We start from the raw sequence: 26114 nt of genomic DNA, 5'->3' as shown, positions 1-26114 counted from the left end.
CGCCTCATTTCCCCATCACTCCTGACAACATAAAACCCTTCAGAAAAATCCAACAAATCACTTACTTCATGCATTCAAACTTAATTATGGATGTTGACAGAGCTTACTTCACAATCCGTTTGATTTAAGACTCGTGCATTAGAAAAACAATAAAGTTATCACATTTTAAACGCAAAGCTGACTATACAATTGGATAACTGCTACACTACCAGTGTAATACAGTAGCAAATGAAAACGCTGCACAGACCACAGCAGCATAAAAAGACAAACTATGAAAATATGAAAACACCAACTTTATCAAAATTTGAAAAAGAAACAGAGCTTATAGTGACAACTAATGCGTTTGAAAACATTGTGAAACAAAAACTCAACAAAAAATGTACATGTTTCGCATTTTCTTTCTTTGCTACCTTTTGCAACAGAATACAAGAAAAACGATCAGCTTAAAGAAAGGTTGCTCTACGTCAAATTGTACATCAGCAAATACAAATAAATCTCAATGAATTTAAGAACAAGCATTTCAGCTCTTGCAGTAATCTCATAAAGCAGCTTCCCTAACGGATTCCTAACAGGAACATGTGGGAAAAGTGGGATTTTGAAGGATGTGATGTGTTTTAACTCGTCATAACTTTTAGAAGAGGACGTCAGATCATGCGTCTTACGTGGCAGTGTTGGTATCCTGATCTGACTTCAGAATAAAACCACTGAATCTGCTGCTGCAGGACTCCTCTGGTCTGGAAATGAAAAGAAGATCTGTGTCAAACGTTCAGCTACAGAATGAAAAGGATCTGAAATCTTTCCACAGATTCGTCACTGTACAATTTTTCAAGATAAAAACTCTTGACCTTGACGAATAAAGATGAATGCACACATATTCTTAACCTTTCATTTTTCTCTTGGATTTATTCTATTCATCGATCTCAATTAAGCAAGCGGCCAGTATGAGATTCTCATGAACTCTATGACCAAATCTTTGGTAACTGCGACCAACTCGACTAAACCCGTCACATACTGAAATCTGAATCTCAGCCAGCTCAAACCCAATTTTTCACTTTCATATTAAATGGTGCCCGGACCCATGTGTTGACAGTAAACCTTAAATCGCTGTTATGATTTTGTCTTTCCGGCATCACAAAATCAAATATTACCTTTCAGTTTATCCTCATTCTACTGCTGCAACTTCACCTCGGAGTAACGGCGCCCTCCTCTGCTTCGCGAGGCCTCCCTGTTAGATTGGGCACAACGACAACAAGGTTGAAACCACTCAGCTGTTTTCTCCCGTTGCACATTAAACGTGCCTGGAACTCACTCGTCCTGTCAATGTCTTTCAGCTCAATGCGAGAGTACGTGACCTCTGTGGACTCATCCGCAGCTGAAACATTTGATGATATTAGACGAGTCACGGCAGATCAGACTTTAACTTTTGTATCTGCCGTGCTTCAAAGATATACTTCACCATTTCCTGTCGCTTCAGAGGTCTTGACCGACGCATAGGGATTGGCGTTATCTGCAGCAAAACAGGGGAAATGTTTTGTGTGCTTTTATGTAGATAATAATACTTGAAGAACACATTCCTGTGACACGTTTCAGAGGAGAATTGGTAGAACAAGTGGAATTTAGTGGCTAAATGTCATTCAGCAACTTTTGCTAAAGCTTTTGCAGCCATCGCCAAGTCTAAATATGATTAAAAAATTGATGGGAGGGATGAAAATGTACACAAGTTAGATAAATGGCTTTACTTTAGCAATAACTGGTAGAGACACGCATGCTGTTTCCGAGGGAAAACAAATAGAAGAAGAGTTGTGGAAACAATAGTTTTAAATGTTAATATTACTACACATTCAAAGAAAAGTAGCTCGATGTTTTAATCGCTTGTTACAGTAAATGTTTGAGTTTGTAAGGAGAAAAGCACGCCTCTGTTTTTTGAGCTGTGTAATATGTTCTGTTCCTAAAGCAAAGGAGCAGCAGCAAATCTGAGTTAGGACCATCTGCTCATGCTTCAAAGCACATTTTCTTAAAATATGGACTTTATTCCAGGAAACCAACAAATTAGGATGAATATCAGCAATTTTCGTTTTTACCATTTTAAAAACAATCAGCTACCCAGCCATCGTGACGCCGGCTGCAAACTTCAAACTCTTAGCTTCTCTCCTACTTACTGGAGGACATTTCTCCAAATTTCAATCAGCTGGATACGTGTCAAACTACACATGTGGTGTTGATTGTGGATCAGTGAGAAGATCCACAATCAATTTAAGACCAATTTTCATAGCGCATCATCAAAAGTGAAGTGAAACTGCAGCATTAAAAACACAAAATCAATGACATTCGTGCAAATCGTGATTGTATGAAAATTTCTGTCTGGCATTGATGTTACATACTGGTGAATTTTAATAAACTCGGATGAAGGAGACGCTTAAAAACCATCATTAGTTATGTTAATGTGATTAGAAGCAGGGAATCTCAAAGACTAAACCCAAACATTGAAGCTCTGACCATGAGGAGGAGACCTGTGCTCATGATCTGCAGCATCGCTGGTGTTTGAGGTTTGACCTCTGCCCTCTGACTGCTTCGATCTGAAACATCATACATGCAGTTAAATTGATGACAGTTTGAAAATTGTAGTTTAAAGGAAATAAAACCATGCTGCACTGACCTGATGCACCATAAACCTGTGAAAATATATATTTTATATCACATTATTCCATTTTTTAAAATTATTATTCATAAGCAACAATGCATATTAAGTAACAGAGTTGTTTAAGTTCATTATCTGAATGATTTAGGGATTTAACGGTCGGCTAATTTGCATCTGCAGTCATTTCTCTCACCTCATCTCTCTTTTTTAAAAACAATGGATCAATAATATACTTCTGAAAAGGAAAAGGCGTCACCTTTGCACCGTCTGCAGCAGCACAACAACAGCAGCAGAATAACGAGAACAAATCCAACAACTGGTCCAACGATCAACAGCACAGGAAATGAAGAGCTGACAGGATGGGGTGCAGTTACTGGAAATGAGAAACATTAAAAAGGAATAATTGTTAATAAATGTGACTTTAGGCTTGAGCAGGGAAAGAAAATCTGCATTACATCCTCAAAAAGATCCAAAATTTCCTCTTCGAACTACTACATGGTTTCAAAAACCCATTTAGTTTTCTTTCAGGTTTTAAAACCTGAAGTTTTTAAAATCCTCCTCACCTCTAACAGACATCCAGCTCCTTGGTGACTCTTTTCCTGAATGTTTACATTTGTAGAAACCTTCATCTGACTTTGACACTGCAGAGATATTCAGCTCATCTCTGCCATCATAATTGATGAGTTTATCATTGTGATAGAAAAACACATTGGAGAGAAATTGTTGTGTTTTATCTCTGCAGCTCAGAGTAACAGGATCTCCTTCAGTCACAGGATGAACAGGGCTCACCAGGATTGTATTATTCCAAAAACAGTCTGTAAAACAGTCAAATTAAATTTGAATTTCAGACATTAATGTGTTTCAAAGATTCAGCTGTCATTAAGAAAAATATTTTATATTTACATAAATATTTCTGAAAAAGAAAAGGCGTCACATATATATTATATAACATATTTCAATTTCAGACAAATGATCTGCAGTGGATGTTTAAAAATTAACTTATAAATAATCACTTACAAATGATCTTGTGCATTTAAAGCATTTAAAAACAACCGAATTTGGCTGTCATGAAGTAAAACATAGAACCTCCAGTCTCATAAAGAATCCATAAGTTGAAGTAAATGTTTACATGCAATCATCAAAATCATCATTTAATTTTATGTTATGATTATTACTTTAATTTAAAAGGTAAATTGTATTTTTGTTGTGGTGAAAAATTAGTAATTCATGAATATAGAGTTTTAGTCATGAGGAACCAACAGTAACATTCTGCAGTGTATATGAATGACATGTTTGCAATAAATAAGAATCTGAAAGAAAAGTTTTATAAATCATAACCTACCAGGTGCAGAGATGTTGACTGCATTGCTGAACTCTCCTGATCCAGACTCACACCAGAAAACTCCACTATAAGACAAGAGGCTGACCACACATGTAGATCCATTCATTTTCCCCCAGATGGAGCAATCTGATAGTGACTTTCTTTCTGTAAACCTCATCACTCTCCACTCAGTAAAGTTTCCATCACAGCTCAGAGACACAGAGTCAATCTGAAGTGTTGAACTCTGTCAGGATTCACTGAGAGAAGCTGCTGGACCAGGATCTAAAATTTAATATAGAAAGACATTTAATCTAGAATAAAGCTGAAAACAGATTTACTGTCTTAAGTCAAATATTAATCCTATCATAGCAAAAAACTAATCATATAAAATGTCTTCAACAAAACTTGTCTCAAAAGACACAAACTGCAGTTTATGAGTGATTTTGGAGGTGGCCTGTTTTTGTCAAAAGCACCAAAACTTTTACTTTTCACTTTTTCATTTTATGTTTTTATTGCTGTTTTGGATTTAAAATTCAACAATGTATGAAAATCAAGATAAAAACTTTGACATTTCTTCTTTACTTTGATAATAAATCAATGTAATTAAATTACTGCTAAAGATAAAGTGCATGGCTGAGTAGGAACAATGTAAACAGATCATTAGTTGCTCATTGAAAGGAGACACATTGAAACAAACTGACCTGCTGAAAAGACAAAACTTGGATCTCTGTAGTTTGGTTTTCCACGTCCTGCTTGACACACATAACCTGCTGTATTATTGAGTCCATGAACAATGTAGAAATTCTCATCAGTCCCATCAGAGCTGCCAGGCAGCAGCTCATAGCTGTAGGATCTCCTTGTTGGATCAGGAACAGCTTTATACCAGAAGAACCTGGTTCCTGAAGGTGAAGGTTCAACCTGACAGCTCAGAGTCACTGAGGCTCCAGGACTCAGCCATGATGGAGACACAGAGAGTTCATCTGTTGGAGAGTTTCTATGTCAATAAAAGGCTTCAGTTTAAAGAAAAATATCTCGACAAGCTGTCAGAAACTCAGTGTCGTTAGAGAACTCAGATTATTTTCAGACAGTTAGTAAAAAGCACTTTTTGCCTCTAACTCTTCTGCACTTTATGAAGGAATTCATGCAGTTCTAACTTTGAAATATTTCATTTTCTCAAACCGTCAGAAATGACTCAATGAGAAAATTTGTTTTTATTTATAGTAGCTGTTTTTGTACATCTGTCAACAATATACCTTTAACTAAAGGTTTGTACCTTTAAAACTAAGACAGCTCTGGGGGAAACAAACATTTATGCTCAACTTGTAACATGTATTTTAATTAAAATATTAGTCGTTTTGTATCGATAAGGAAGAACTGGTTGATAATCCAAAAAATCTGACCAACCAGTTTATCAGGACTGTCTAAAGAACAAACATGATGATGATGAAAAAAAAACATTGACCTTTTAACTAATTATCACTTATTTGCATCAAACATGTTAAAAAATGTGCAATAAGTTTTTTATATGAAATATTTATAATCAACTTACACAGAGTTAATACGACAACATCGCTCCAGTCTGTTGATTCATCTCCACTTGTTCCTCTGCAGCTGTATTCTCCACTATCAGACTCTTTAGCTGAAAATATGTTAATGTATTCCTGGGATCTTTGAGGTTCATTTAACCTGGTTAGTCTCCATTCAAAGGTCCACTTTCTTCCTTCTCCTCCTGGGATTTCACACTGGAGAATAACTCCCTCACCTTTGTTATCAGAGGCCAGTTTGGGTTCAGGGTCACAGTGGCTCGATTGAGAACTGTTCACATAAACAACATAATGTATTAGTTTAAAAGAAACAGTGAATCAGCAAAAACATGTATATTTTTTGTTGGTCTAAAGTTGAATTATGACTAAAACAGAACTCTGTGCACCAGTATATTTCCACTTAAGTTCTCCACCAACCATAGCATCAAACCCCCATTTAGTTGAGTTTTGCTTGGCAGACACATTTGTTGCATCATGTATTAAATAAATAAATATCCCAAAGCATATCATGTTAAAAACAGTAAATTGTGACTGTAGATGAAGATGGAGGAAGTTTACCTTGCTGTTCAGGTTCAGCAAGAGTTTCTAGGGACCCTGATGAGGTATTTTGGTCACCAACACGCCCTTCATTCAATCATAGATTGGAACAGAAAATACATTTACATAGTGCAGGGGCTAAAATATACAAAACAATAATAAACAAATTGATGATGTCTGTAAAAACAACCAGTACCTTCAGTTCCTTTAGGGGATCCTGCTTGTTTTGCATGTTTTTGTCCATGTGGTTGTCTTGGATCATCTGGACCATTTGCTTTTCTGTGTCCTGTCAAAATATTTCAAACTTAAGTTCATGCATCATTTTTTTTTACTTTTTACAGTTTGAAGAGAAAAATTATAGTTAGATTTGAGACAAAGAGAGATTCCAGCGTGTTGTTCTAGTCACTACTGTCTAGTTTTGTCACTACGGTGGATCAGACCAGACAGGAATGCATTTGTTTCACGTTGAAACACATGCATGTTTTAACGTGCATGCGTTTGAACCTCTTCAACCCTGAGAGATTCAAACCTCTCAGGATTGAACCTGTACCCACAATGCCACTGCAGACCACAACGTCACAATGAGCAACTCAAACATCGACATGTTCAATTCCTGTCCAGCAGATTTTTAGGTTGAGAAGAGATTAAAACCTAATAGGAGTTTGAAAACTCTTAATCTATCCTGCCGTTGCAAATTCATAGACATGTTGAAAACACAAGGATGCTTTAAAATATATATAAATATTAAAATGTGGTTATGCTATTATAGGACGAAATGTCACAAATGTTTGCTTATATTCTCAGCGAACAGTTTCCTGTGTTCTCATCCAGTCTGCAAACCAACAGAAACCTTATCAAGCATGAGAAGATAGATAAACTTTCAGGCTCATATTGAGCAGTTTTCCCATCCCAAACGTGTGTTCCTCTGAATTTGTTTACTTCTCTTTTCAAATACACATGCATTAATAAATAGTCTATTAACATCAATGCAGCAATTTATTAAAGAGACATTGAAGAAAAAACAGAAAAAGGAAAGATGCTCTCTCCTGTGCACCAGACACCAGATAGCATCTTGTGCGTAACCAGATACTATCCTGTGGGTGTCGCATATTATCTGGTACGCCCAAGAAAGTTCATTTTTTTCATCTTCACTTTAATGTCCCTTTAGGAGCTCCATACATTCTCAACCAGAGATTAATAGAAATCATGTTTCCAGCTGGTTTAATAAGGTTTGAGGATGCCATACACAAAAATGTTGAATCTGGTTAATTTTGCAAACTGTGACTTGTTGACCTCACAAACGTTTGCATATATTCTCAGTGAACAGTTTCCTGTGTCTTCATTCAGTCTGCAAACCAACAGAAACCTTATCAAGCATGAGAAGATAGATAAACTTTCAGGCTCATATGGAGCAGTTTTTGCTCTCGTCTTATTGGTTCAGAGTTTTACTTCCAAAACAACCTGGAAATAAAACTTCAGGTTGGTTTGAGGTGAAACAAGCAGCACAAAAACGTAGCAGTAAAAGGTCAGCAGCTGACGCTGGTATACTGGACGATCTTTGGTCCTGTGGGTTCGTTTCGTCTCCAGATCTTTGGAGAACTTTGTCGTCACACTCCAAAAGATTTGTGAGTTTCTTCAAACAGCAGTGCAGATTTTTAATACAAATGTTATTCTCTGTCGGAAAACCCAACAATTGTTCTTACCAATGAATAATAAAGCCAAAAGAAAGTAAAATATATTGCGGCTTCTCATTCACTCTAGCAATATTTTAAGGTTTCGCAATGACATCGTGGCTCCTTGCGTCTCGACTTTGAACTTTGTGGGTTATGAAGAGAGTTCAGGTCTTTCCACAGAAATACCTTCGTGTTTCTGCTATTTACACAAGAAGTTTCACAATTCCACCAGCAGTTCGATAGATACCACTATTAATAAAATATTAGGCATGAAAAGTCAAGACCACAGAACTAGGAAATGTGTCTCACCATTGACGTATCCACTGATGACTGAGCTGAACACTGAAATAAACCAGACACATTTAGGACAAAGTCAGAACAACGGGTCAATCGGGAAGAAACAAAAATGCAATAAGAGAGAAAAACTGGCATTTACGAACATTTCTGAAAGTGTTTAATACAACAATACAGCTGATACTTGCAGTATCTCTTTATTTAGAGACAAGGAGGCATTTTAAGAAAATCTTAGTTCATCTAATGATGTATTTTTAACGTTAATAAATGTACTCACAGAATAGCGCGTAAAGCCAAGTGTTTCCCATCCTCACATCTCGACCTGCTGAACAACTATAACCAGGAAATCTTCTATCTTGTGAGAAAAAAAGAGAAGTTCCCAGAATACTTCTTCTTCATAGCTGTCTACGTGTTTCCTTCCCATTACTCAGTTTTAAAAACTGCAGCAGCTTTGACCGCAATGGTTGCTCAATATTTATGCGTCCTATCGGCTGCAGGGGTTTCTGACTCCTCTGCAGCCGAAGCGCGCTGCACGCAATCTGATAGGTTTGTTGAATAAATTTAGAGGGTCTAAAGCTGTTATTGCTCAATTACACACATTTTAACTAAACTTGTTTTTCGCCTGCAAAAAAAGAAAAAGTTGCACAAGTGTCTTGTGCAAACTACTTCCTTTAGTGTCACCTTCCTAAAATGATGGCCTTAGTTGTTGTTTTGCATTTGTTTTTCAACAAAAGTGAAAAATTTCTTCTGGTAAAAAAAAAAAAGAGAAAAAAAAAGACATAGGTCATTACTTGAGGAAGGTGATGATATACAATCACAACTCGAAAAATCTAAATGTCATGGAAAACTTACCTCAGAAAGTACATAGGTTCATTACACAGAGTGAGATATTTAAAACTTTATTGCTTGTAATTCTGGGGATTGTGGCTCAGATTTAATGACGAATAAGTTTATCTATGCTATGTGAAAAATTAATATTGTTTTAAAATTAGTCAGGCAAAAAAGCTCCTAAGTTAGAAGCTCAAAAATCTCACTTTTTCCTCTCCCTACATGCAAATTTTCAAACATGAATTAAAACAAAAAGCCGATAGATTATGCTCAAAACCAATATTGGTCCTTCATCAGCATGTATGTCATCAAAACTATGAAACATATTATATTAGATTTTTTCGTTTTATTGACAAAATGCTTCATGTTCATAAATGCAGCTTTCTTTAAAGCAAAGTTTATCTCGTATTTAGCAGCGTGATCCAGCTTAGCTTGCGGTATCCATGGTGATTTCTGAATAAACAGCCTCATCTGTTGCAGCAGGACTCCATGATCCTGGAAACGGAGAGACGGTTTGCTGAAAATATTTGTCAAGGTAATCTTTAATAACGATGCCGACATAAGTTTAACGCAAAACTCAAAACGGATGAAAGACAAACGTCACTCTGCAGTTCCTTATTCTGCAGCCGGGAAACTTTTTATACTATAAGTATAAAAATGGAAAATAAAATTATAAAATCATCAGTTTATTGGAAAACTGTTGAATTATAACAACAGCTGACAGACAGACGTATGAAACAGACCAACTGATGCAAATCATATTAAGCTGCGGCATGATGTCACGAAGATGTATTTCAGTAAAAAGATCAACTATTGTGGCTGATTGTACCTGAATCTCCTGTTCTCAGTACAGAGTAAGGAGTGCGCTCATGAGGCCCCCTATAAAAACAAGACAGGGTCAAAAGTGTTGAGCGTTTTCGTCTCCAGCTGCTCGTTCTGTGCTGTTTGAGACTCACTCTTGTGTCCTGCTTTCGTCACTTCAATAAGAGAATATGCAGGACCTTCAGGTTCTTCTGCAAATAAAATACGGGACGATACGTCAGTTACTGATGATCAGGCTCATTACATCATCAAGTCTTTGAAAATTAATACTTTCTCCTCCACTTTCGGGGTATTGAACTGACTCGTAGAAGTGAGTGTCACCTAAAGTGTAGAAAAATATATAAACATATTTTAAAAGGATCGAGGAAGGTTAACACGTCTGGTTCACGAGGTTTCCCTCATAACATGATCCAGAAAAACAATAAATTAAAGAAAATAATGTTGTGGTATTTTTATATGCTGTGTGTTGTTTTCCTAAGTGGACTCATATAATACATAACTACCATTATCACTCAATTTAAAAAAAAATACATTACCATCTCCTGCAGCTCCCTGGGATGTGACTGACCCATAGATACCAACATCACCTAAAGAGCAGGAAAAGAAACAAACAAACTTGATCAACAAAGTAACAACTTCTACAACTAAATAGTAAAATTAGCACTTAGTTTCCTTTTTGTTGGCATAAATTATTGTCTGGTAGGAAAGAAAAAACATGAAAATAATTAATATCAAATTCTGACCGAGACGAAGAGTGTTGTAACCATGGCTTTCAGTCTGGTTGATGACATCATTTCTGTTGGACTGACTGGAGCTGAAACGGTGAATTTGAGTCAACAAACTATTATTGATGCACATCTGGGGTGAAATATGGCAATGTGTGGCACCAACCTGATACACCACGAGTCTGTAAAAGACAATAGTTATATTATCTTGTTGTTCAAGCTGCCATGTTGCTACAACAACAAAATGTGGTTTGATGTTTTAAGTAAGAGTTTTTCTGATCTCACCTTTGGACCGACGACAGCGCCACAACAAGAGCAGGAGAATAATGAGAATAATGAGAACGATTCCAACAACCAGTCCAACGATCAGCTTGTCAGGAAATGTAGAACTGCCACGACTGGACACAGCTACTGGAAATAAGAAAAACATTGAAAAGAAAGCAAATTATTTATTGAGTTATATGAGCCTATTCTCTGTTTGCATTGAAAACATGACGTTTCCCCAATAATATCTTAACACTAAACACTTGTTTGTGTTTTTCAAATGTATTTTTGATGATGATACCAAATGACAAAAAGCAAGGCCAGGTCATAAACGTTGGAGTGAATTAAGATCTTATTTCTATTAAAAAAGGTACAGCAATGTCCATCCAATCAACACTGTTTTGTATTGTTGACTCAACTGCAGCAACTTGATTTCTCTCTCCAATATTATTTTCCAATACGATATACTGAAAAATCTTCTTTAAAATGTTTTTGTGGTGTAAATCTACCAATTTTCACATGTATGAGAGAAAAGTGAACTTTTGAAGGACTTTTAAACCAATGTACAAGAAAGAAAAATTTGAATATGAATTACTGACAGCCAGGTTTCACCTACGTTCATTAAGAATGAATAAATAAAATCCATCAAATATTTTATCCCTCCTCACCTCTAACAGACATCCAGCTCCTTGGTGACTCTTTTCCTGAATGTTTACATTTGTAGAAACCTTCATCTGACTTTGACACTGCAGAGATATTCAGCTCCTCTCTGCTGTCATTATTGATGAGTTTATCATTATGATAGAAAAACACATTGGAGAGACGAAGTTTTTCTTTATTTCTGCAGGTCAGAGTAACAGGATCTCCCTCAGTCACAGGATGAACAGGGCTCACCAGGATAATATCATCATAATAATAACCTGTAAAAAATATAATATCACATTTCAGAGGTGATTTTTAGAAATAGAGGTGACAGAGAAACTTCAGTTAAAAAATAATCAAATACAAAGCAGTTTTTTCTTTTGCCAAGATTTAACACTCAATTTCAAGTCAAATCAAAGAATACCTAAACGTGAATTGTATCACTTTCTGCACATATAAAGTAGAGAAAAGCTGTAAATATACAAGACTTGACAGTCATTATTATGGATTCCTAACTAAAAGTAAACAAATTAATGTCAATAATAATAAATTGGTTTCAGTTAACAATGTACTGGGATGAAAAGAGAGTAAAAATTTTGATTATTTTTATGTACAAAGTGTGTAATAACAAAACAAGAAATAATAACTCACCATGTACAGTGATGTTCACTGCATTGCTGAACTCTCCTGATCCAGACTCACACCAGTACACTCCACTATCAGACCAGTACTTGTTGATGGCGCATGTAGATCCAGTCATTGTCCCCCAGGTGGAGCAGGTAAAGTCTGACAGTCGGCCTGTTTCTGTAAACCTCTTCACTCTCCAGTCAGTGGAGTTTCCTTTGCAAGTCAGTGTGACGGATTCAGACCTAAAGTGTTGAACTCTGTCAGGACTCACAGTGAGAGAAGCTGCTGCTGAACCTGAAAAACAAAATACATTTTTAAAGATTTTACTTCAAGACAAAAGTATGTACAATGTTTTACTTCACATGATTAAGGTATTACCTTTATACAGAAAACCAGAACATTTAATCAACTAAATGAAATTAATGCATACCTCATACTTAATTTCTTTTAATAATTGCAATATTCCTTAAACTATTTAGACAGAAAGCTATTCAACCATTGAGAAATATATCAGTAAGGAAGCTATTGATATATTTCTATACATCAAAAATCAGAGGTATAACTTCGTTCAGAAAGACTGGAGAGATAAGAACTCAGGACCTTCACTGGTTCCTTCTTGTTGCAAAGCTGTGAAGTTTGTCATTCTGTCCAATATTTTACCAATCAAACATTCAATCTAGATATTTATCCAGAGCCTTAACCACATGAACTATAGTTGTGCATATCAGATACTGAACATCAGAATTATATTACTAAGGGAATATACTCCATTTTTTACATAACAATTGATGAAAGTTGAAAGAAAGAGTGAAATAAACTGACCTGCTGACCAGACAAACTCTGGTTTACTGTAGTAAGTGTAAAACTTTGGTTCTCCTCTTCCTGCTCTGCATACATATCCTGCTGTGTGAGTCGATCCATTAATGACGTAGGTGTTCTGCTTAGTCCCATTGGTGCTGTCAGGAAGCAGTTCATAGGTGTAGTAACTGCTGTTTGCGTTTGGAACAGCTTTATACCAGAAGAACCTCCATCCTGCTGATTGAAGCTCCAAACCCTCACAGCTCAGAGTCACTGAGGCTCCAGGATTCGGCCATGATGGAGACACAGAGAGTTTATCTGTAGGAGAGAGTTTATTTTCTCATAAACATCAACATCAAACACCTTAACTTCTTGCTTCTTTACATGTTTGCTGATATAAAACCAATAGTGCAGCTTTAATTATTTGACAACAGCCAAAGGCAATGTTCCTAATTAAACTGGTGAACTACTGCAGAAGAAACTGGTCTCTTTATCAACTCTGCTCATTTTTGGAAAATGTCTTGTGCTGGAATTTGTCATTAATGAAATTTGATGCTCCCTGGCCCAAGTAGCATGATAGCTACGTGCCAAACATTCCCAAGATTATATTGTTCAAACATATTGACAATAGAAGTGCATCACCCACCACTTACATAACATCATGGCTTATGCATCTCTTGACATCTAAGGAATATAACTAATTTCTGAATATTAAGTTATTGCCTTTTCCAGCCCTGACCCTTGTTTGACCTCTACCACCTCTCCAGGTGTTTCTAACAAATGTCCAGAAAGGAATCAGAAAACTCCTGTCTCCTTAGTTAGAAAAGGACAAAAAGTTTTTGAAACTTTTCCTTGTTTATGAGGTGACTGATTCATTAAACAACATGTTTTTTAGTCCCATAGTTTACTATTATAAACTTTTAGTTTCGTAGTAAAACAGAAGCTTTCTGATAGGAATTCTCAATCTGAACTCCCACAAACAGATCATGGCTGAAGAACATGACCAGGCAACAGATACAGAATCAGCCGTTGTATAGTTAAAACATGTTAGTAGGATAAAAAGACCATGAGGTTTATATATCGCAGAAAATCTTACTGAAAGAAACAGTTGGATCATTTTATTAATTTTCTGTTTGTTTTCATCTTTTGACTCTAACGTTGTTGTTCTGACACAACTATTTTATCAGTTATTATCCAACATTATGTTGCATTCCATTTATAATTTTGTTTTACAGAAATAGGCAGATTGAATCTTTAAAATATGATTGATGTTTTATTGACAAGTTGATAATTAAACTCACCAGTTTTCCAAATAGTGACCTCATTGCTGGTTTCAGTGAAGAAAACTGGATTTCCTCTTCCTCCTTTGCAGCTGTACAGACCTCCAGCTGAGACAATGAGGACTCCATTTGGTTCATTGTTTTTAATACTGGTAGTTGTAGAAGACTCAAACTTCTGTCTGACCCAGTAAATCTTCCAATCAGCAGAGCCGTCCACTGAACACCTCAGTGTTACACTGCCCCCTGCTGGTATGATTGTGTTCTCTGCTGTCACTGAGGCTCTCGGCTTCCGTACTGTTGAGTTGAAGAAAAGAGGACTTGGGCAAATCATTAAAAGATGCAAACCATTTAAAAGTTCAACGACAACTTCTAATTAAATAAAATGAAAGAGCAGCGAAATTAACATAATTTTCATATTAATATAAAAAATGACCAACTTACATAAAACTAAAGTGAAAACATCACTCCACATTGATAAGGAGAACCCGTCTTCTGCTCTGCAGATGTAATCACTGCTGTCGGATTGTGTTGCAGTGGTGATCGTGTATTCTTGGGACATTCCAGGTTTTTCCAAGTTATTTTTTCTCCATTTCTTTCTTCCATTCCTAAAACTTCTATCTTGAATCTCACACTTAAGGGTAACTTTCTCTCCAATGTATATGTGAGGCCAGTTGGGTTGCAGCATCACAGTGGGTTTAATGGAAACTGTTTGCATAAAGAAGTTAAAGAGACAAAAACAATGATGAAAATGTTTTTTTTTTTTAATTCACTTAAGTCAATTTGACAAGATAACTGTTTTACTATTGCTATTCTTGAATAATAGCAATAGTAAAACAAAGAAATCAAATATACAATTTTAAAGCTTAAATATTTTTAAAATACTTATTTCAACGTCAAGTATATGTAGTACATATCAAAGTTGTTTTAATGTCTCCATTTATGTAACAACTTAATGAATAATAAATTATGCTTGATGTTTTATTGACAAGCTGATAACTAAACTCACCAGTTTCCTGAATAGTGATCTTATTGCTGGTTTCAGTGTAGAAAACTGGATTTCCTCTTCCTCCTCTGCAGCTGTACAGACCTCCAGCTGAGACAATGAGGACTCCATTTGGTTCATTGTTTTTAATACTGGTAGTTGTAGAAGACTCAAACTCCTGTCTGACCCAGTAAATCTTCCAATCAGCAGAGCCGTCCACTGAACACCTCAGTGTTACACTGCCCCCTGCTGGTATGATTGTGTTTACTGCTGTCATTCTGACTCTGGGCTTCTGTACTGTTGAGTTGAAGAAAAGAGATCATGGGCAGATCATTAACAGATGCAAACCAATTTGTAGAGTCTAAGCTTGTCTTTAGCTCTTATGGTGTAATTTATATTATATGACCACATATCAGAAAATTCTACTTAAAACATAAGAAAAAGAAAATGGAAATTAAAATACAAAATCCCTTGTCATGTATTACTTTCTAACTGGTTTAACGGCATATGTTTAATGAACCTGCTCTTTCTGGTGATCTGGACGTTTCCCACAAAATAGAAAGAAAATTCAACTTGTGATGTTTCCTCTTTCTCTTCTGACAGAATGAAGTCAGTAATTTATCACATGAAAAACAGAAAATGCCTGATTAAAACCCACGATTTATCCAGTTCTTCTATTTAGTTTGTCAATAAAAGTATTTAAAATGATAGTTTGCATTGTCTTCTCCTTTCCCATGTACTGTAGCTATGATTTTCTATTAATCTAAATATAACTGAGTTTGTCCAGCTCACTTTCACTCTCATTTAAATGTTGATTGTATCTTCTCTCTGCACTTATGAGGAAAAGCCTTTCCCCCTTTGAAGATTTCTTGCCATTCTGTATGTTTGTCACACATTTCAGATTCTCAATTAAACATAATTGAAAAAAATAACACAAGTAAACAAAATAAAGTGTTTAACTGAAGCTGCTTATTTTAAAAAGGGGGAATTGGTTAAAGTTTTTAGTTTTTCTATAAACAATGAAGATAAGCTTGAAAAGAGGAGAATTTAACTCACACAACACTGACAGTCTAAAGGTATTACTCCACTCTGTTAGCTGATAGCCATGTTTAGCCCTGCAGCTGTATTCTCCACTGTCAGATTGAGTAGCATAGTTGATCCAGTATTCACTGGATGTGGGAGAGTTTCTGTTGCTTGGTCTCCATTCATACGTCCACTGAGTTCCTTCACCTCCTCTGATCTCACATCTCAGAGTGACCGTCTCTCCTCTGAATATCTGAGACCAGTTGGGCTCCATAGTCACTGAAACTCTGTTGGAAACTGTCAATACAGCAAATGGACAGTTAGACGCAAGAAAAACCAAATACAAAAACGTCTTTTTGTTTCCTGTAGAAAATGTGTAAATTTACATTGTTCTGTTTTGTAGCAAGAATTTTTATGTGTTGTAAGAATATGAAATATTTTCCATTCAAACCTGTGCTACCTTAGATTATTTATTATGTAAAATTTAAAATCTTGTAACAACTTAAACGTCTTGAAGTGTAGAATGAAAGTACCTCATATTGTATCTTTGAGCAGTGCTATTTATCAGCTGAAAGATGTTTAGTTTAATCTTTTGTTGATTAATTCTCATTAGTCTTACGTTATCAATATACATGTTCAATTTGATAACACAATAAGTCTAAAATCAGTCATTTAGCAGAGTAACAATCTGTCCTACATATGGGACTCAATTCTTATTGTTTTACCTTAAAGCTTAGAACTCACCATTCTCCTTAATGGTGACATCATCGCTCATAGGTGTGAGGAATCTCTCTGTAAATTCTCTGCATCTGTAGATCCCTCCTTCAGTAATCCTGAAAACTCCATTTGATCTATTGGTAAATGTCTCCCTATCTTGGAATGAGGAGCGTCTATAAAGCTCATATTTTAAAGCAGCAGGTTTGTTTGCATGACAGGTCAGAGTCACACTTCCTCCTGGACGTTGAATGATCTGGGCGTCTGCTGTCAGAGTGACTTTGTCTTCCCATTCTGAAAAGTTAGAAAACAATAAAGCAGGAATGTTATCATGGCTGATTGTTAGAGCTAAATCACAATCATTTATAATTGTCAGGTAAAATAGTTTGGGATTTTGAAGTGTCATAGGAAAAGACATCGCCGTTGGTGAGCTGTCAGAGAAACCCTGAGAGCTCAGAAACTATCATCATGATAACTTAATAATGATATAAATTAGAGTCACATCATAGTTTTTTTGTATTGGTAAAAGTAAAAGTTGAGAATTTATAAATGTTTCTCTGGGGTCACTATGTGGAGTTATTATTGAACATTATTTCAGGATGTTCTGCTTTCCTGTCTCAAAACTTCATTTGTGAACCAAACAGTTGCATCAATTCTGACTAACAGAATTGATCAGCCATGTTCAAACTTTTTTTTTCTCTGAGGATTTTTTGTTGGCTCTTGTGGCCCGTATCTTTTTTTCTTTTTTTTTTTTTAAGTAGGCTGACAGGAAAGAGGGGACACAGAGAGAGAGGAACACATGTGGCAAATGTCGAACCCACAACGGCTGCGTCGAGGACAAAGGCCTCCATACGTGGGTTGTGCTAAACCCCTACGCCACCACAGCATGCCCCTGATCAGTATTTTTGCAGAACAAACGGAGAGTAATTTAGACCAGGAAGCTGTTAGTCCTCTTTCTCTAATTGGACATTCCAGATGATTGAAACCCAACGCGAGTATTTTGCCCAAAGTACAAAAGCTATGTGTTTTTTTGTTGTCATTTTTTAAATTGTAGATTATATCCTGCTCTTTAGATTTGCCAGCCATTTTCAGGTTAGCAACTGGAACTTAATTATCTTAATTATAGCTGGGCCAAACAGTATAACATATGAGGATACCTTAAGACTGCAGCTGATGGTAAATTGTGAAACAGATGGATGAAATTGTCAGTCACAACTGAACTGTTGTCAGGTATATTAATTAATACATAATTATCAGCAGACTAATGTATGGTTATATGGCCGTGTTGTCAAATTCACACAAATCTCTCACTAACTGGTTAGTTTAGTCACCAGTTAGTTCAGTAACTGGTTAGTTTAGTCACCAGTTAGTTCAGTAACTAACTTTGTTCTTTTAGTCAGAGCATGAAACTTAAGTGGTTAAAAACGATGCATCCTGTTTTAGGTGCTGGTGAGATCCTGTGGTGGTTGTGGTCGGTACATTGGGTTTTAGCTGACAGCCAGAAGGGAAAAGTCGAACTATAAAAAAACATCTAGTCACTGGTTGTTAGTTTAGTTTCACTTGCCTATAAATTTGTACTTATACTTAATAGGGCTGCAACACTAGACAAAACATCATACTAACTGTATTAAAATGAAAAATCTGATAAAAAAAACATCAATACATTACAGAAACTAAATGAGAAAAAATGAAATATATTTCTCACCTTCAGTGTTTCCATAAAAGATCACACAGAGCACTGAAACAAAGATAAACTTCTTTAGGAGACACATTTCTATCAAACTGACACAATTAGTGATATTACATTTAAACATTTGTATTTTCACATGAAAATAGCTTTTTTATTAACTCACATTGCCTAACTGGGCCATTAAAATGTTACTTTAAGTGCCATATGAACATTTTCAACCAGTTTTACACTTTTATATAAAATGCCAATAGAGATTCAGTCATTTACTTACCGAATAAGTTCAGCCTCAGCAGCAGCTCGTTCCCCATCCTCACATGCAGATCAAATGCGAGGTCTACCTACCTATGTGTAGACTGTCGGTTTCCTCCCCGCTTTGGTGTCAGCAGTTATTAGAAGCCGTTATGCTTCCTGTCCGCTGCATGTTCACTTGTTTCATGTGCAAAGATCTGCGCTTGGCCTTTAAAAAACACTCAACCAAAATTGCACAGATGTAAATAGGTGATGTGGATTTCTGCATATGCATGAAATTGTGGTGCAAAAATTATTAGAGAGCTTGTTCTTTTAAAATGTGTTTATAAATACAATATTATATCCTTGTACTGCATTGTTTTAGCATCAGTCATCCACTCTAAGGTGAAGCTCTTTTACAAGGAATGCTTTAAAAACCAAGTTTGTGACGCTCATGGAGACTTTTTGTAAAAGATCTGCAGGTGTAACTACAACTAAACATGATGCTACAAAGTAGCTAGACAAGTTGATGCACATGGCAACTACACTAACCACAGTAATACCACTATTGTTGCACTACTTTCCACACTCTCACAAGTATTGCTTGTTATTCATTTAGAGCTGAGCACATTTACTGACCACATAGAGAAGGTGTTGCTGTTAGCTCTGATAGGGAGCTCTGCAAAGTCACGATTCATTTGTTCTGTACGTGTCTGACATCGTTCCTCTACGCGTCATTATGCAAAGTTTTGTGGCCTTCACAGCAGGCCTAAAACTGTGACTTATGTGAAACTAAATTGTTGTTTAATGATAGCATCGTGCTGTTAGCCTGATGTGGCTGTGATGCCAGAAAAACAACAGCAGTCACGGCGTTGCTAATGGCCAGCAGGGTTGTGGTGTGGCTGTGTGCTTAAAAGCTTGTGAAGCAAAAAACTGATGATTCAGAACCGATTTTATTGCCAAAGATGAATTAATAGATCAGTCTTATTGATGTTCATTTGAATCAGTTAGGAAACATGCTAGTACCAGGGCTTTAATATGTTTGTGTTGATTATTTAACCAACTGTGTCCCTTTTGGAGTCTGTAGAATTGGATATCACCTGCTGTAATTTCAGAGGTTAAGTCCAAATCTTGATACTGAAAAATCATTTGTTTAGTTTTCAGAAAATATTTTTTTTTCAGATGTCTAGTTTCGGTGCTTTAGACATAAGACATGATGAATGTGTCTTTGGTTGTCACTGTTGGTGGAATAAAGTCAAAGATCTGCAATCATAACTGTGTTGCCTCGTTCATATAAGTGACGTCCAGTTCTAAAGTTTGTGCTTGTAGTTCATATGACGCCCCGATGCTACAAATTACTAAATTCGTCTAAATTGGAACATTTTGTGGACTGATGGCGTAAGGGTGGGACATTTTTAAAGGGGCAGTTTTATGTATTTTCCAGGCAGATAGTGCCATTTTATAGCACAATAAAATAACTCCACTTACAAAAATGCTGAATAAAGCTGAAAATATATTTATTGTCTTAAGTCAAATATGAATCTTATCATAGCAAAAAACTAATCATATAAAATGTCTTCAACAAAAACTTGTCTCAAAAGACACAAACTGCGGTTTATGAGTGATTTTGGAGGTGGCCTGTTTTTGTCAAAAGCACCAAAACTTTTACTTTTCACTTTTTCATTTTATGTTTTTATTGCTGCTTTGGATTTAAAATTCAAAACTGTATGAAAATCAAGATAAAAACTTTGACATTTCTTCTTTACTTTGATAATAAATCAATGTAATTAATTTACTGCTAAAGATAAAGTGCATGGCTGAATAGGAACAATGTAAACAGATCATTACTTGCTCATTGAAAGGAGACACATCAAAACAAACTGACCTGCTGAAAAGACAAAACTTGGATTTCTGTAGTTTGGTTTTCCACGTCCTGCTTCACACACATAACCTGCTGTATTATTGAGTCCATGAACAATGTAGAAATTCTCATCAGTCCCATCAGAGCTGCCAGGCAGCAGCTCATAGCTGTAGGATCTGCGTGGTGGATCAGGAACAGCTTTATACCAGAAGAACCTGGTTCCTGAAGGTGAAGGTTCAACCTGACAGCTCAGAGTCACTGAGGCTCCAGGACTCAGCCATGATGGAGACACAGAGAGTTCATCTGTTGGAGAGTCACATTAATGTTTTCAACACTGTTACTTTTCAAACAGTCAAGTGTTATAATATTTCTATGTAACCCAAAGGCTTCAATTTAAAGAAATATAGTTTGACAAACTAGAATATTTTCGAGTTGTAGCATATTAAAAAAGATTTTAATGCCTCCTAACTACATTTTTAAAAAACACTCTTAAATGTTTATTTCAATTTCTCGCCTTAGAATGAACTCAGAGAGAAATGTTAGTTTGTATCTTACTCTTACATCCTATTTTAATTATCTACTCTTGCATAACTATCAATAGCGATATACCTTTAAAACTAAGACAGACTTGAGTTAAATCAAACTTTTGTGCTGAACTCAAGACATACATTAAATTGTAATTTCGTCCATTTGTACAATTAAGGAAGAACAACGTTGGAAAAAGGATGAGACCAATTAGTGGCTGAAATATCTAAAATATTAACACTGATAACAATTGCTATGTAAACATAGGTCCAGAAAAACACACTCAGCTTACTCATACCAAACACATTAAATATTTATTTTATGATTTTTGATCAACTTACACACAGTTAATACGACCACATCGCTCCAGTCTGTTGAGTCATCTCCACTTGTTCCTCTGCAGCTGTATTCTCCACTATCAGACTCTTTAGCTGAAGTTATGATAATGTATTCCTGGGATGTTTGAGGTTCATTTAACCTGGTTGGTCTCCATTCAAAGGTCCATTTTCTTCCTTCTCCTCCTGGGATCTCACACTGGAGAATAACTTTCTCACCTTTGTATATCAGAGGCCAGTTTGGGTTCAGGGTCACAGTGGCTCGATTGAGAACTGTTCACATAAACAACATAATGTATTAGTTTAAGAGAAAGAATTTAACTTTATTTGACGAGTTGTGAATAAGACACCGTCATAAACATGATATAACGCCAGTCACAAATATGAAGTAAGTCTTTGTGAATATTTATGACTTTTGTCATAAAGTGTCATTCGGTAAATCATGACACTTTCAAGTTGACATTATTCAATATTTCTTCGCTGTGACAACTTGACATTAACTAAGAAATCATGATCTGACCAATTTGATATAAAACTATTACTAATTAAACTTTAAAAAATTATGTAGCTTTCTGTGGTTAAAGCTCAAATTTAAAAGTTAAAGCTAAAACATTATAAAAGTCTCTGTTTTGGTTGGCACTCACATTTTTCACCTACTAAATAGCTCTTTATCATACACTTTTTTCACTTACACTTTTAAAGGCCTCGCCTTTTCTCCTCCAAACATATTGCTGGGTGTTGTGGCCAAACAGCTCGATTTTTGTTTTGTCTGACCACAGAACTTTCCTCCAGAAGGTTTTATCTTCGTCCATGTGATCAGCAGCAAACTTCAGCCGAGTCTTAAGGTGCCTTTTCTGGAGCAAGGGCTTCTTTCTTGCACGGCAGCCTCTCAGTCCATGGCTCTTGACCATCCTGACCAATCTCCTCTCGGCAGCATGTGATAGCTTGCATTTTCTTCCTGATCGTGACAGTGACACAACTGTTCCATGCACTTTATACTTGCGAATAATTGTCTGCACAGTTCTCTTGGGACCTGTAGCAGTTTCGAAATGGCTCCAAGTGACTTCCCTGACTTGTTCAAGTAAATAATTCACTTTTTCAGATCAACACTGAGTTCCTTTGACTTTCCCATTGTAGCTTTTGAGGCTGAGTCTAATCACAGGGTCAAATGAGCCCTATTTCAATGGGCTCAAGAACAGTAAACAACTGTAGTCAATCAGAATCACTTACAAGAAGTGAAGAGACCATGACATGAAGCTAATTTGATTGACACAACTCTCTATATCACCAAAATTTACCATTTATGTTGCTGTATGTATATTTTTGATCCAGCAGATTTGGTGACATTTTCAGCAGACCCATAATAAATTTATGAAAGAACCAAACTTTATGACTGTTTTTTGTGCCAAACAGGTATGTGTCTCGATCACTCTATCACAGAAAAGGAAAAGTTGTAGAACTTATTGGGAACTCAAGACAGCCATGACATTATGTTTTTTACAAGTGTATGTAAACTTTTGACAACAACAATACATACATACATAAATATATGTATGTATACATATATATGTTTATATACATATGTAAATATATGTATATATGTACAGATATATTCATGTATGTATATGTACAGATATATATATAAACATTTTTCAGGACTATTCAGTGATTTATCATCCTCTCTCATCTCTCCTTAATGGCTGAAAATGCACCTTATCACTAACAGCCACAGTGCAGAACCAGAAAACCGACTTTCTTTCTTAACATTATATATTCACCAAATCTAAAGTTCTAGCTCCCAAACTCTGGTTTGATGCAATAACCCTTAAATATCTCATCCAAGAATGTTCAAGGTTCGTTGGTGGATGGCAGGAAGGATCTCCAGGGTTCAATCTTCCAGCGAATCTGAAGAAGACTGTGACTGAAAACAGTGTTGCTGTCTGACATTTTGATGACTCATGTAACGTGTCCCAAAAAGCAACAAAAAGAAAGAAAAACGAACATGAACAAAAATCGACAGGAAAAATAAACGACAGCCACGTCAACAGCGCATCTCCATCTGATACAGGAAGGAAGGTGAGGGGCTGCTGATTAGTGCGGCAGAGATCTCCATGGTCACCACTCTTTGTATGATGTCACAACTAGTCATGCTTGTGATGTCATCGTCTCTGTTCTCTTATGTAGCAAACTTCCACCTTCTGCTCATTGCTAGCTACACGATGACCAGTTCAGACGTACGCAAAGCGCCAATAAAGTCGAGGTTGACATTGTTTGCAGATCGAGATATGCCGTATCAAAGGCCACAGCATCCCAAAGGCGGGTTCAGATCCCAGCCGAGGGAGTGGAGAGGTGGACAACAACATCAAGGATGGAGTGAGAACAGAGCGTCTCCCGCTGAGCTCCAGAGAGAACTCCAGAGACTTGGCTCTCTCTTGGAAATGGAGCGAGCCAAGTGGTTTCAAGAGAACCAAAAGGTGATCAGTCTGGAGAAAGAGCTGAAAGACACCAAAGCTGAGCTGGAAAAGCAGAAAAATCTCAAGAAGGTTTTTATCAACAGGGGCAAAGAAATGAAGAGAACACTGCTGGCAGTAGAGAAGTTTGCAGATTCTGAGACTCTCAACCCTGTCGCCATCGCTTCCACTCTCCATGGCGAAATAAGACACAAGAGGAAAAGGCTGCTGCAAGAGGACCTGGAGCAGCTGAAGGTGTCTTGCATTGTTAAAGAGGAAGCGTTCACCTCAGAAATTAAGGCGGAAAAAGAAAGAGGTGACGCCCTCCACAAAGAGCTGGAAGAAATGAAGACGCGATACGAGGAGCTTAAATCAAAATATGAAGCCGACGATCGTGAGGAGAAGCTCCAGGTCGAATCTAAGATGTTTTACGAGGAGAAACTCGAGCAGAACGAAAAGCGCTTTGAAAAGCTGAGAGCCGAGAAGGAGGACCTGCAACGAAATGTCCCAGGAGATAGCCAACTTCAGAGAAACAGAGAGTCTTCTCCGAAGTGAACTGGAACGGACTAAAGATTCTCACCAGAAACTTATGGCTACATATGAAAGGGACGTTTCTGCTCTAAGAGAGCAGGCACAGATATTTAAGCAGGGCGTCGATAAGGAGGTAAATGCTCTTTCACACAAATTGATGAGGGACCTAAAGACTATTGATGAACTGAAGTCCGAGAAAGACCAGCTCCAAAAAAAACTCATGGCATTCCGGCAGATGCACTCGGTCAAGAAGGTGAGCTACAAAAGAAGGTTGGAAAATCTGGAGACGACGATGCAAGACACCGAGGAAGTCAGACCTCCGAGAAGGAAAGTGGCCAGACGTGAAGAGAATGTGCCTGAAAACAACGTCGATGATGATATGGATCTGGACAGTCTCATTGAGGAGATGCTGTCAGAGGAAATGGAAGTACCTGATGCATCTCCAGAGGAGCTGAATGACTTTGTAGAGGAGATGCTGAGAGATTCAGCCATTCTCTATCAAAATCCCATGCATGCAAGAAACTTCTGTGTGTGAAAGAGGCGAGAAAACTGAAAGCTCAGATCCGGAGCCCGCGGAGGCGAGAGGCTCCTCAGCAAGTCTGGAGAAGATGCTGCTCTATCTGGATCTCAGGAATCTGCAAAAATGAGACAAACGCAAGGAGGCCACTAAAACAAGAAATTAGAACCCTTTCAAACACTTCCAAATATTGCACAATAAAAACAGTAATAAGCCACAGCCACACAGAAGAGATGTCTCAGTTTTGACTGGGCGCCTCTTTCTATTTGTGGTTGTAAGTTGTTTCTTTGTGATTGTGGGTTTTCTCCGGGTGCTCCGGTTCCCCCACTAAAGTCTAGTAAATTGGCCAATATAAAGGATGACCTAAAGAAAGGGCTCATTGATTTCAAAAACTGCTAAATGGTTCATATATGAGGAACATATGAGCCATTTAAAGACACTGCAGCTCATACCTGGAATTGTTTGCAGAACTGGATTTTCCAGATACAGTTGGAATCAAATTGAGCTTCTCTATGCATATTTTGTGAGGCGTCAACTCTTTGCAGAATCTACCTACCAACTCTCCTAATTATCCCCTCCATGATGAGTCTGGGCTGCTAACATCAAGCAGCTCAAATACAGAACAAATGATAGGAAAACATTTTTAGGCAGGATGTATAATAAATTCTAAATATAATATTTGGAGTTCATAATTACAGACTATATATAAATATATACATACATAAATATATGTATATATACATACATAAATAAATATGTGTATATATACATATATAAATAAATATGTGTATATATATACATACATAAATAAATATGTGTATATATACATATATAAATAAATATGTGTATATATACATATATGAATAAATAAATATGTGTATATATACATATATAAATAAATAGGTGTATATATACATACATACATAAATACATAAATATATGTATGTATACATATATATGTTTATATACATATATAAATGTATTTATATATGTACAGATATATATATAAACATTTTTCAGGACTATTCAGTGATTTATCATCCTCTCTCATCTCTCCTTAATGGCTGAAAATGCACCTTATGACTAACAGCCACAGTGCAGAACCAGGAAACCGACTTTCTTTCTTAACATTATATATTCACCAAATCTAAAGTTCTAGCTCCTAAACTCTGGTTTGATGCAATAACCCTTAAATATCTCATCCAAGAATGTTCAAGGTTTGTTGGTGGATGGCAGGAAGGATCTCCAGTGTTCAATCTTCCAGT

The 26114-nt window shown here is 36.5% G+C and overlaps 1 protein-coding gene across 1 annotated transcript; it reads right to left on the bottom strand.

The window, feature by feature from the left end:
- Nucleotides 1-278: 278 nt before the first annotated feature.
- LOC129356945 (Fc receptor-like protein 5) lies at nucleotides 279-22262 on the bottom strand. The gene is made up of 14 exons (XM_055026481.1): nucleotides 22061-22262; nucleotides 21358-21624; nucleotides 16037-16295; nucleotides 15496-15512; nucleotides 12738-13031; nucleotides 11940-12209; nucleotides 11315-11566; nucleotides 10668-10793; nucleotides 10549-10564; nucleotides 2497-2576; nucleotides 1457-1507; nucleotides 1310-1372; nucleotides 1149-1225; nucleotides 279-734 (listed from the first exon to the last, which is right to left on the bottom strand). Exons 1-13 carry the CDS (start codon nucleotides 22260-22262, stop codon nucleotides 1182-1184), a joined length of 1941 nt encoding a protein of 646 aa, XP_054882456.1. The 3' UTR covers nucleotides 279-734; nucleotides 1149-1181.
- Between the last annotated feature and the right edge of the window lie 3852 nt (nucleotides 22263-26114).

Source organism: Poeciliopsis prolifica, unplaced genomic scaffold, assembly GCF_027474105.1.
Source record: "Poeciliopsis prolifica strain line A6 unplaced genomic scaffold, Auburn_PproV2 SCAFFOLD211, whole genome shotgun sequence".
In the NCBI taxonomy this organism is placed as follows: domain Eukaryota; kingdom Metazoa; phylum Chordata; class Actinopteri; order Cyprinodontiformes; family Poeciliidae; genus Poeciliopsis; species Poeciliopsis prolifica.
The sequence above is the reverse complement of the archived record's forward strand: the minus strand, read 5'-3'. Positions and strand labels throughout refer to the sequence as shown.

Excerpts from the sequence above, each read along its gene's own strand:
- LOC129356945 (XM_055026481.1), bottom strand. The coding sequence starts at position 22,262 with ATGGTCAAGAGCCATGGACTGAGAGGCTGCCGTGCAAGAAAGAAGCCC. Across the intron at positions 1,508-2,496 it reads GCACAGGTCTCCTCCTCATG|ATAACGCCAATCCCTATGCG; the intron begins GTCAGAGCTTCA and ends GTTTTGCTGCAG. Across the intron at positions 1,226-1,309 it reads GAAAGACATTGACAGGACGA|GGAGGCCTCGCGAAGCAGAG; the intron begins GTGAGTTCCAGG and ends CCAATCTAACAG.